General features: G+C 34.5%; 1 protein-coding gene across 2 annotated transcripts; it reads left to right on the forward strand.

Annotated features, from left to right (window-relative positions):
* Window positions 1-200: 200 nt before the first annotated feature.
* LOC111425420 (ankyrin repeat and IBR domain-containing protein 1-like) lies at window positions 201-11,267 on the forward strand. Of its 2 annotated transcripts, none has more exons than XM_023059422.2 (13): window positions 201-330; window positions 6,094-6,390; window positions 6,442-6,845; window positions 6,898-7,069; window positions 7,120-7,286; window positions 7,335-7,568; window positions 7,624-7,795; window positions 7,990-8,198; window positions 8,255-8,555; window positions 8,611-8,756; window positions 8,804-9,004; window positions 9,057-9,237; window positions 9,302-11,267. In XM_023059422.2, the coding sequence occupies exons 2-13, from the start codon at window positions 6,222-6,224 to the stop codon at window positions 11,191-11,193; spliced, it is 4,248 nt and encodes a 1,415-aa protein (XP_022915190.1). In that variant the 5' UTR covers window positions 201-330; window positions 6,094-6,221; the 3' UTR covers window positions 11,194-11,267. The 2 variants fall into 2 exon arrangements, with proteins under 2 accessions (XP_022915190.1, XP_022915198.1); XM_023059430.2 differs by having other exon boundaries at window positions 9,314-11,267.
* The last annotated feature ends 2,320 nt before the right edge of the window (window positions 11,268-13,587 follow it).

Consider the following 13,587-nt stretch of genomic DNA (forward strand, 5'->3'; position numbering starts at 1 on the left):
GTAAATAACAATGTGGACGAACTTTATAAAACTACACAAATCTTAGAGTATTTAAAAATAGATAATTTTGTAATGAGTACAATTCCTTTATTAGACGAACACAAACATAATTCCGGTCTGGTCGTCTAAAAATATTTTTCCCCACTTTCGAAACGGGCGCCGCGACGCCTGCTGAAAAAGCATCCAATGTAAGCGCCTGCGCCGTCATCAGCATCGATCAGCACCGAACCGCCTCACATTGACTACCCATCGTGAAAATGTCAATTTGTTGTCACGGTTATCGCCGGAAACAAACAGAAAATGCCAGATAGTACCAAACGGAAGTATCCGGTAAGTTTCCCGTTATCTTTTTATCGTATCAACAAGTTCTGACAGTTTTTTACATTTTCGTAAAATCCGGTAAGAATATTCCAACTGAAACCGCCCATTTTTCCTTGTTTACTGCATGTATATCTCTCGCTATAAAAATTACTTTGTATTGTTAGTAAAAGTATATTTAGTACGTAGTAATCGTTATTATATTGAGATTAAAATGAATGTTAATTTAAAATATTGCAAATAAGAGACGTTAGTACTAAGCCAAATTTTGTAATTACTTAATTTAGCTAACACAGTGACAATCTTGACCAACCCAATTACTTTTTTGTATGATATACCATTTCCAAAAATAAGCAGAAATAATAATTTGTTTATTCCTTATATTTTCAACAAGCTATTTATCTCATTAATTTTACACGTGACTTTTTAAGACAATATGTTGAACGTTATGGGTTAAATAATATTCATTATGAAATTAATTAAATTTATATCAAATTTAGTGTATCACTTTTTTCACACTATCTTAAAAAAATGTTTTAAATTGGCAAGTATTTTGCTTTTAATTTACGATTAATTTATGTTTTGAATTTAGACTTTTTGCACGATTAAGTTCAAACATTTTTCCTATGTTTTTGTATAATGATGGAGATATAAAACTTATTGGGATAGTGTAGAATTGAATACCAAACAGTATAAGCCATTTTTTAAAGCCTCGATTAGTTGAGAAGATATCACATTTTCAAGTTCATCGTAATAAATTGTCATATTGGATTAAAAATGTTTTAGGGTTGGGTTTGGTAATTTTTTTTCTGTCATATTTTAAGAAATTAAGAAATCAAATTTAGTGGGTTCATTTAGAATTGAATAACGAATTTAATGGTGCAATTTATTTTTCAATATCTCCATTAATTGATAAAGTATCTTTTGTTAAAGTTTACCTTAACAAATGTTCCTGTGAATTATAGTCCACAGTATAAATATTCCAAGCGATCATAAAAAAACATTTCATATTTTGATCGTGCATGAATACACTCAAAATCTTTTCTCAAAAACATATTTTGTTTAGTATAAAAAACATGATGTAAAGATATATTTGTTGGTATGGCAAAAAATCTACAAGGTGGTCCATTTAACGTGAGATAAGCGATTATCATTATTAGACATCGCTTGTCTCACGTTAAATGGACCACCCTGTATACAATAGTAAACCCCCAAAAAGCTAAGTGCAGAAATTAATATGTTAATCGTAAACAATGAAGCAGCAGTACATTAGAAATTAATTTAACTGTACTAAAAACCCAGCTTTCAACAACCAAATTTGCTGTGCTGTACGGAATCAAACCTTAAGTTGTTACTGGAAGTACGGCATTTGGCTCAGAATGCTCTTGATATTTAATTTATCAATTCCAATATCTTTGAACCACGTATACCTATTTTGGAATTATTGCATCTTATAGCAGTTTCCTTCCTTTCTATCGTAAATTATATTTTCCTTACAACAGACTTTAAATAATTGCCAACAAACTTCACCACGTTCATGTGAGGATTTTTGCCCGCCTCAAGTTCGCCAATTACAAAATTACTGACTTGGAAAAATCCAAGGATGAGGCCCAACGACTGAGTTTACATCCTTTTTGCCTTCTATTCTGTTTGAGCGATTCTCAAATACTCAGTATCACCAATGATAGGTTGAAGTCGTTTATAATAAGTCATTTATGAGTTCGTTTACACTGCGCAGATCTTATTGCACTTTCCAAAGATTTTGAACTCTCTGGATTGTTTATCATAATACTTACTGGCTACTCTTCAATTTTTCAAGAAGGTCATAAAATATAAAGATCAGGATCAAAACTTTCTGCGATGATAGGCTTTCTTCCAAAAGACGGTTGCATATTCTACCAGCAGCAATCTATAATCGTCCTACATGATGGCATACAAGATGGAAATCATCGCGATGAGTGTTTGTTGTGTATGGGTGATACAACTTGGGATCGCATAAAAGAAATATACAGGGCAAGCCTAGAATTCCTGAAGAACTAAAGGATGAAAAACAAATATCAACTAAGAAACAGTATAAACAATAAGGTGAAGGATAATATCAGAAAGTCCATGCTGCGTATGGGAATTAGCGAAAATATATACAAAACATGAAAGAATCACCACGAGAGATTATAAAGGCGATGACATAGATATACCAGAAAATACGAAGAAAAGAATATACCCAATAACATTGAAAACAGCTAAGCAGATAGGTAGTGGCGAGCTACTACTGTTGAAAAAAAAGGTGTTACACAAACTAACAACGGTTAATACGCAGCGACGGCATGTTTACAACAAATACTCAACTCATACTTAGATAGTTAATTCAAAGTAAGATCAGTGAAGCACAAAACAGATCTCATGCTATGACATGTTAGCAGTATGAAAGAAAGACCATTACCAAAGAGAAATTTCAACACTACACCATCAAATTGACACTAATCAAACTCAAAATGGCATTAAACAAAACCAATTTGGTATACTATCAAATTGGTATACCAAATTGGCATTAATAAAAATCGAAATAACATAAATCAATTACACATTGTCACTCTTAATAAACATCAAGAAAAAGGAAGCAGCAAACTCAAAACGCCAAATTTGTGCCGTTTACAATACGAATGGTGCAATTTAGCTGAAATGCTTGGTGTTGCAAAAAGAACAGCGTTCGGATGGGTAAAAAATCAAGAAGAAGAAAAACCACGAGGAGCGATACGTAAAATAAAAATTACAGATGAATATTACCATTTTTTTGTACTTAAAGTTGAAGAAAATCTTAAAATCACACTAAAGCAGTTGCAAGAAACATTACGAAATGAGTTTCAGCTTAATGTAAGCAAGGAGTGTATTCGACAACACTTTGATGGCTTCATGTTTACATTAAAATTTAATTAATAAATACAGTGAAAGTCCCCTAACCCGTATCATTTGAAGGCTAGTCAAACGGTTGAATGTTCGGTGGCTTTAGTCATTGATAAATAATTCTCCTTGCCATTGTTGTGTTGAAGAAGTGTTTGAAGAACAAGAATTTCTTCATCACTAACTTGTACGGCTAAGTCCTTACAGTCCAATGCTAAACCCAATTGAACACGATTTGTCAATTTTGATAGCAAGTACAATTACAAATGAGCCAGATGTCGTAACGATAGTCAAGGTCAGCCCATACACGCTACAATGTGTGTCTGTCCATACTGTTAACAGCATCATTAATACGTCTTCTGAGTTCTCCCAGTGTTGTAGGTATTACTTCATGCATGTTAGTACAAAACTCAGTTCGCTTGGCATAGTCATTTGGTCTAACCGCATCTACTGTTGCATCAGGTATTCGTGGTCTGCCGGTGCTTTTTCGTTTCTCAATTACACCTGTGGTCTTGAATTGTCGATACCATCGTAGAATCCTCTGATGATCTGGAGGATCAATTTGGTATTCTCTTCGGAATGCACGTTGCACTGTAAGGGTCGATCCACACTGTGATGCCGTTCACGGTTCATTCTCGCTCCGATCTCGGTCCGATCAAATCTCACTGTGTCCACACTACTAGTGTGACAATCAGTCTGTCTCGATCCACGGTCGACATAGGACGTTGATAAAACTTGCCAAAAAATGGCATTTAATTTTTCAGTTGAAGAATTAGCAATAATAGCCATTGTTTTGGATGAACAGGATACAATTAAAAAAAAAATACAACGTAAAATGAAGAAAAGAAGAATGTGGATACATCCCAGTTTATTAACGAGAAAAGAAGAAGGCGAATGTCATACTTTATATCGTCATTTGATAGACGACGAAGAAAAATTTTCACAATATTGTCGAATGGAATCCAGAACATTCGAAATGATTTTGAAAAAAATCGACAAAGATCGATGAAAGACTGAGGTTGTAACAAAAGTGTATTCACACTGACAGTACAAGTCATGACAGTTCCGATCTCGTTTCAGTCAAATATTCTTTTTGACGAACCGGAACCGGCACGACATCGGATCGGAACTAGAATGACACGATAGTGAGAATATCAATATTAATATTGTATTTAAGAATATTTGACAGGACCGAGAACGAACCGAGATCGGAACGAGATTGAACCGTGAACGGCATCGCAGTGTGGATCGACCCTAACAGTCACTATACAAAACCACACAAAACGCTTTCTGTTGCATAGTCACCATTTTGACAACTGTGGACATTTACTATTCCATCTGTCATAGTTTCCGAATTATGACCTTGTCAAACCCGATGATTTTATGCTAACCCTGTATACATATAACAGGTTTATAGCCGGAATTCAAAAGCGCATCACCTCTATTTTAAACAAGGAGGATATCACCTCTTGAATTAACAATATTGTTTATTACCAAGTATAAAATTATGTATTGTTTAAAAATTGTTTTGTTAAATTATTGAATGCCAATGTGATGTTGATTAATGTCATTTTGATTTTGATTAATGCCAATTTGATTATGGCAGTTCCCAAATTGGTTTTCCATTTTGAATTTGATCAGTGCCAATTTGGACTTGAAAAGTTATAGAATGCAGGGATGCTTTGAAAATGACTTGGATAATAATTCACACGAGCTGCTGAAGCTGAGGATATGGAAAAGCGCAGCAACAACAGATAGGAATGAAGTCAGAAAATAAAAGAAGCAATGCTCCAATTTGGACTCTAGTGTCATAGGAAATAAGGATAATATATTTCTGTAATGACATTCTTGTATCTGCTTTCAAGGTCTTTCAGCATTCTGCTTCGAACATTTTCTTTAAACAGATATAGTGAATTATCTGATCGTGTTCACTTTTTCTGGTACCATAAGTTTTATCAAATTTCCAATCTCTACTGTATCATAGCTTGATTATCTTTGATTGGATGTATTCACTTTGGCCAACAACGATTTAAATTATGTTTGAGAGGTCTGAAATGGAGACAGAGTATCTACTAAAAAGATAAATTTTTTCCTTTAATTATTATTTTAATTATTTATGTTGTATAATTACAAAATTGATTTTGTCTCCACACTACGACTTTTTGTAGCAAATTCTTAGAGATACAAGAACGTAATTACGGTATCTTTTGTTCTTTTTTTATGAATAAGAAAGTTTAAAGCACCTGGGATCTATATCCAACGAACTAATTAATATTTAACATTAATCCATTTTACCAATTTCTCTTGAGCACCGACAGTAATGAGTTTGGCCATTACGTTTTAATTATGCAGTTTTGAACGAACTCGACTGCGTGCACCTGAACAACAGGTATAATATTATAAAAAGGAAAACGGTGGCCGTTGTTGTTTCGCATGATGCGCTTGAAACGTTAATAAAACCAAACTGCAGCACCACTTAACTGTGGCAATTTCTTTGAATTGCCCAAGAGGAAATGCGATACCAGAGCCTGAACTTATTTGATCCGGTTTTATTCGCGCGTACCGCTTCTTCGCAATAAAGCTTATCCGTGATCGCAAAACACAGGTTATATCGTATTATTTAAACGGTTGAAATGGGATATATCACTACGGGAAAATAGGAAAAAAGGACGAACTAAATCGAAAGGGACAAGTGTACTTTTGAAACTTTTAAATTGAAAGCGATTTAAGGGATTACATCTTTTAAAGAAGCTATCGAAGTTTTCATATTACTATGCAAACGAAATAATCTATCGAGGATATAATTTAATATAAATTTTTGCTTAAAAGCTTTTTAAGGGATACTACATTTTAAAAGATATTATTTTTGTTTTATAGCGTTCAAAATGGCACAAAATCTCAAGGTGTAGCAGTGTTTCTTGACAGAAATGATACAAAACCCTGACAACATATCCAACAGATAGAATTAGTCGGGAGATCGTGGATTGGGTCGATAAGTAGTGAAAATGGGCAGCGCCTCGTCCAAATTTAAAAAATATATCCAACACGGGGACGAGTTCGCAGCCATGCAAATTTATCAGAACTCACCAGAGCTGAGGAAAAACCTCGATCCAAACCTTAGCTATGGGGAGAATCATAACCATAACACTGCTCTACATTTTGCTGCCAAACATGGTAAAACTTTAATAAAATTTACAAAGCAACTTTCTAATTATTAATTTTTAGGTATGAAACATTTGCTTCGCACGTTCCTAAACGACTTGGGTGGTAACCCGAATAAAAAGAATGGTTCAAACGAGACTGTGCTGCATTGCGCCTGCCAACTCAACCAAACCAAAAGCTTTAGCGCCCAAGAACGACGTGCTGCTTGTGTCCAACTTCTTTTGTATTGGAAAGGCGTTCCTTTAGCTACCGGGGGTCGTGAAAAAGTTGATTTGCACGCACAAGACAAAGAAGGAAACACTGCCTTACACTGGGCTGCCAACACTGGACTAAAACGTTGCGTTGAGCTTTTATTAGCACATGGAGCACCACTTTTCATTGAAAATAATGACAAATTAACTCCCTGCGATATGGCAATGGTCACTCATCACGATATTGCTCGTCTTCTTGAAAGTAGAATGGTTTTCGTAAGTTTGATTAAAGAAAAGTATCAATATGATGAAGTATTAATTTTTATAGGCTGACAATACCGATATGGTGAATGAAGATGAGTTGATGACGGAACAAGAAGAAGTATATAGTGGGTTAAGAAGCCAAGATCTTCAGGAAGCTAAAGATCAATTATTGGTTGATACTTCTGATATGCTAAAGATTCCTCTTTTTACAGCTGAAGCTCTTTTAAGAAATAATGGTAATTTTATTTATTAATTTTTTTAAGATCATTTCTTAATAACATTTTAGAGTGGTCAAGAGAAGTTTTATTAGAAAAATGGATGCGAGATCCAATCGAATGTTGCCAATTAGCTGGGGTACAAGCTCCAGCCTCCGTTTTACATCATAATGGATCTTTAGATTCGTCTAGTTCACCAGATGCTTGTGATGAGTTTTCTTCGAGACCAGAAATAATGGTAAAACTTTTATTAGTTTCTATTTCAATATTATTAAGTTTTTTTTAGTGTGAAATATGTTATTTACAAATTAATGAATGGGAGCAACCCATAATGATGTCCTGTAAACACGTTTTTTGTAAAACCTGCTGGGAAAGTTATTTAACAACAAAAATTCAAGACGGTGACGCCCATCACATTCTTTGCCCGGCTTATCAATGTCACATTTTAGTTCCGGTTGAACTAATTGAAAAATTAGTGAGTCCTGAAATGGCACGGAGATATCTCCAGTTCGATATAAAGGTTGTTTTATTGCTTTGTAATGTATAAAATCGAGAACGAAAACCTTCTTTTTCAGGCATTCGTCGAAAGCAACAAATCGATAAAATGGTGTCCGATACCCGGCTGTGGAAGGGCTGTTCGATTACCAGAAGCTGAGCAAACGGGGGCTGTTGTTAACAAGACAGCCCCAGTAACTTCACACGCAGTGGATTGCGGAAACGCCCACTTTTTTTGCTGGGAATGCCTCGGTAACTTTACTTCCCTTTTCTGTTTTAAGCGAAAAACTTTTAATTATTATCCCGCTGGTCCATTAAAACTTTTCAAACGATCTTTCTTATTTTTTTTGTCGAAAAGTGTAATGGAACACTTTAAAAGCTAATAAATTAAATGGATAATTTTCTTTCAACTTAGACAACTATTTGCTATCCTTCTTGATTCGTAGGCGAAGCACATGCTCCGTGCGGTTGTCAACAATGGCAAGAATGGCAATTAAAAATTGCCGAAGTTAAACCAGAAGAACTAAAAGCAGCTTGTAGTGGGAGTGAAGATGCTGCTAATTTTCTTTGGTTGGTTACGAATTCCAAACCTTGTCCACATTGCAAAAGTCCAATCCAAAAGAACGAAGGATGCAACCATATGAAATGCTCTAAAGTATTATATTTTTTTATTTATTTTTTAGGATTTTTATTATTAGTATTATTGTGCAGTGCAAATTTGATTTTTGCTGGGTTTGCCAAGAATCCTGGAAAAGACATAGTTCAGCAACTGGTGGGTACTTCAGATGTAATAGATTTGAAGCGGTTAGTAAAGCAGACGAGAAACAAGGATCTTTAATATCTGAAGCACTCGACAAAAATAATCAGCTTCAAGAATCATCAAGGTTTTTACACTTTTTCACAAGATACAAGAATCATGAAAACAGTCAAAAATTAGAAGAACCATTATTAAACGGAGTTAGGCAAAAAATGCAAATTTTAGCAAATAGTTTGGGGTTGAAAGGAACAGATGGTAAGCTTTTTAATCATAAAGACAAGATTTTGCTTCATAAAATTTAACGTTATAGCCGAATCAAGTGAAAAAGGAACCAAATTTATTGAAGATGGGGTTCGAGAATTATTAAAAGCTCGACGTGTTCTTTGTGGATCTTACGTTTACGGTTATTATCTAGAAGATGATGGCTACAACAAAGCGATCTTTGAATTTATGCAGGTAAAACATTTTTTGCAGTAAAACCAAATATTTAACACGCATTTTAGAATGAGTTAGAAGAGGTGACAGAGAAATTGAGCGAGATGATTGCAAGGCCGTATTTACGTACTCCAAAAACTGTAATCGTTCAAACAACGACATTGGCTCGGCGAAAAAGGCACGAATTTGTTAGAGCTGTTGCCCAAGGATTGATTCCACCAGAAACCCCACCATCCCAAAGAAAAGCAAAAAAGAGAAGATACTTAGATGTGAGATTACTATATTTAGCAGATTCAAAGAAATAATTAATTATATTTGTAGACCGATTTATCACAACCTTCAAATTGGTTACGAGCTTGTCAATGGCCTGAATACGATTCCGATTTAGAGGAAGGAGTAGAAGTTCCTCCAATGTTACCGTTACTTCATCAAGAACAATCAAGTTCTTCTCCGAGAGATCATCAATGCAGCCATTCGTACAAAAATTTAGGATGTACACAAAGTAATTATTTTTTTTTCGAATATTTGAAATTATTATTTATTTTATAATTTTTTGTTCTAATCAGCAATTGGTTTAGGTGCTGATTATAACATGGAACTTGTGATAGCACTCGAAATGTCGCGATTGCAAATGATAGAAGATAGCATTAAACAAGCACAACAAGTTCGTCCAGCCATCACTCCGGATCCAGGGTCCAACGTTTCGAACACAAGCAACGAAAGCTCAACCGACGACCAACTAAAGTTGGCAATTCAATTAAGTCTGCAAGAATCAACAGCTGCTATCGCCAGACAGTATGACCAAGAAATGGCAAATTGTAGCAAGGGATACGAAAAAACTAGTGCAGATTTAACGGTTGATTATTTCTTAAAATCGTTGGCAAATAAGAAAATAGACTTGAGAAATTTAGAGGTAGATGTAAATATGTTAGATTGGCATAAAAGTGAAAAAGAGTGTTTCTTTAAACCATGTAATGGCAACGAGGATGGCAGATTTCAAATATCAGATATTCACGAAAAAGGTTTCGCTTTTGGAGATTCCGATGAATACGACGATCATGATGTGAGGCTAAAAAGGTCGCATTCAACTGGAGATCTTTGTATCAGAAAATCTAGCCGAGGTACAAGAATTAGACCAAGTGGTGACGAGCCGCGATATCATTTAGATTCAGATCATAGCAGCCAACATGATGATAAACCCGAGGATTTGACTCGAAGAATTCTAACCTTACCATCCAGTAATGTACGCACAAAACAATTTGTCCTTTTACATCAGACTTACCCTGAAGAGGAATCTTATCAAGGGCAAAGCTCGGTAGAAGATACAACCACCTCCGATTCGATTAATGTAGACATGGAGGTGTGTGGAATTTTAGAATCGATCACTGATGATGATATAGGAAGTAAAGCTTTAAACGACGACGAAGGGAAATGGTATGTTAACGTAATGAAAGAGAAACCAGCACAAAAACTTGATAACATATCAAAACCCGAAGATGGGAAAAAACCAAACGCTTTTGCATCGTTGAAGGCGAAAATTTGTTCCGCACATTTACCAAAGACTGGTTATCTAACCAGAATAGCTGTTAATAAAAGCATCGGATTGCTAAGCGAGAAGAAAAAAGATGAATTGGAAGATAAAAACTTAGACGTGCCAAGAAGGAATTCCGATCACCAACCAAGAACGTCAGATTCACTACCTCAAAAAGCTCATCACTCTTGTATCGGTCACCGAGCATCATTCTCAAAATCAACAGGTTTTTTACTAGATAAACAACACCTACCTTGCAAATCCGGCAATAATTTACGAATAAAAATCTGCAAAAGCCCTGAACCCAAACACAAATCCTACCCGTTAGAAACAGACAGTTCCAATGAGTACGAATCAGAAACCGGAATTCCAAAATCACCGACCCTATTCATTTCCGGAGTTTCAATATCGCGAACACCCGAACCTAAATCACCAGGAATTTGCCTGATCGCCACCAGTAGTGGAAGACAATCCAGATCTTCTAGTCTAAGTATCCCAGTTCCATTATCCACTTGCTCATTGAGCATATCATCCACAAGTTTAAATACTAACAACAACAATAACAACCTTCCCCCAGAACCTTTTACACCATCTCTAATCCACTCCACGACTCCAGCAACATCCCGAAACAACATCCACCACGTGACTCCAACTACCAGTCCATCAAAATCCTCCAACAAAGAAAATACAAAATCAAAAAGTGCTAGCGAACCCGAACGAGAACGCGAGATGTTTAGGTTTCCAAAATCGTCCACGGACGGTGCCTTAAGCTCGGTTCTACACGTTCAAGAATCTAATTTAAGCTCGGACGATTTCCACGAAGCGTTATTTTTATTGGAAAGATCACCCAAGACTAGAGATTCGAAACGGCGTAAGAAATCGAAGAAGAAAGATGAAAGAAAGGAGGAAGCCAGTTCGGCTTTGTAACTAAAGACTGTACTTAGATATGCGCTCAGGCGCGTTTTTGTGATACAACTTTTCGTATAATTAGTGTATTTCGAAGACAATTAACAAATATTTTGTGTGTTGTGTATTACGTATTGAAACAAATTAAGCAAAAAATGAAAATCTTGTAATTGAACTCACAAATATGTTTAACTACGTTATATTATTCATATTTAAGTTTGTTGGGTCTAATAGTAATAAAGAAATGTAATTAAGAAATTTCAAAAACTATTGGAAATTGTTAATACATTTTCTTTTATATGGTATTAAATCGAGAAAGTAACTAAACAGTAAACAAATCGCTTAAGGATCTTGATTAACTCTTACTCCAAGTATGTAACGTTGCACAAATTTTACGATGAATGTCAAAGGAATGTCTTATAACTTAGATATTACATGTTAAGCGATGTATCAATGAAAAATCAAGTATAATGAGTGTATGTGTAAAACATGGAAATAAAAATATATTAGAGGTATTCAGGCCTAACTCAATATTAATTATTACGAATAGACGATTCATTTTGACTGGGTTTACATATACAAGAAAAAATTTATTACTTTTTTATATATATTTTTAAGTAGTTGTAGATTTATACCTAAATAGAACTGAAAACAATTTGTTTATTCTACACACCGAAGGAAAAGAAATGTTAAAATATTTAACTTATGGCCAAAATTTAAATTATCAAATAAAAATTAATGGGAGAAGGAGTAAGAGATGGAAGAAGGGTATTTATTAAAATATAAACTCGTAAGACACTTTAATCTTTAATTTTTGCAATAAATTTCATCCGATTTAATTCCACTTGATAAAAAATATGTGACGAGTTTAATTTTAAAGAATACTTTATTTCTGGTATCGTTTCAATAAAAATCGTAATTACTCGGAATGAAAGTGCACATTTACGCAGAAAAACTCTTGTCGTGCCATTTTGTTGTATGTCCTTTAGTCATGTAACAACAAAAAAAAATGTAAACTGATTGTGATTTTTTTAGTAAATAAATTATTTAATAATGTTTTATTTTGAATTACAATACTCCAAAAATACCAGTAATATAGAAACATTTATGATAATTATGCTTCATTAATGAGTTCATTTTTGTTTTTATTAAGCAATCTGTGATTCGATAATTCTGAAAGTCGTGAGGAACGCAAAAACATAAATAAATTACCTCCAATACGAGACATACACGATGAATTTGTTAGAATTTGCAAAAGTACTTACAGTTCTTTTCATTAAGTAACAGTAGATGAAATGTTGGTAAATTTTCAAGGACATGAGTTTTTGAACTATTCATACCATATAAATATGGCATCAAAATGTTTGCTTTAGTAAATGCTAAGTAGTACTTTACATTTAATTTGGAGATCTAAGCAGGTAATGTTAGCCATACCTTTACGATGTTTTGAAGTTCTAAACTCCGAAAATGCTTCAATAACTGGTCCAGTTTTGAGAACAAAAGCTGAAGAATTATCCATGAGATTACAGGGTAACGTTTTAAAATTTGTCATAATATAAAGACCCTGAAGATTTCTGGTGTGGTGATTGCAGCTCTGTGCATATTTTCAATGGTAACGAGACTGGGCTATTTTATAAGATGACTCCAGATCGTACCTCCGAAGTTGAGGTTTGGATTAGGGCAAATATAATGAAAAATGCAAACTTCTTGTTATTGGTAAATATAAACGACCAAGATGCATGAAAAATGTAAAAAACCTGCCTGGCATTTATAACTCAAACAAGCGAGTATGATGACTTCAGCAATTTTTGCAAATTATCTATAGGATTGGCATGGAAAATTAAGACGCCAGAATAGAAAAATATTGCTTCTGGTTGACAATTGCGCAGCTCATCCAAAAAATCTTATTCCTACAAATATCAGGTTAGAGTTTTTGGCAACAAATTGCACCTCGGTCGTACAACCAATGGATCAAGGTGAAATTAAGTGCCTTAAGACATATGTGTAGACTGATCAAATCATTAGATAATAACGAACCTTTTAACATAATTATCCTAGACTCATTAAAATTAGTTGGGCAATGTTGGAATGAAGTTATTACAAACTGCTTTCGACATGCAAGTCTGATAAAATCAGCCGACGAGTTTGATTCTGACAAATATTCTTGACTACGACGACTGGAAGGTTCCCCTTAGTGATAGATTGCGCAATAGCTCTCAAAATCTAACCAAAGTCGAAATGAATCTTACTGAATTAGATAGCTTTCCGACAATCGATGATAATATAGTAACAACGGAGTCATTAACGAATGATAATGTTATTACTAAAGTTGTACAGCCATATGAGATATTAAGTGATCCTCAAATGTCTGGAAACAAAAACGACGATAAAGTTCAACAGGGCTACCAAGTTATT

Source organism: Onthophagus taurus, chromosome 7, assembly GCF_036711975.1.
Source record: "Onthophagus taurus isolate NC chromosome 7, IU_Otau_3.0, whole genome shotgun sequence".
NCBI lineage: Eukaryota > Metazoa > Arthropoda > Insecta > Coleoptera > Scarabaeidae > Onthophagus > Onthophagus taurus.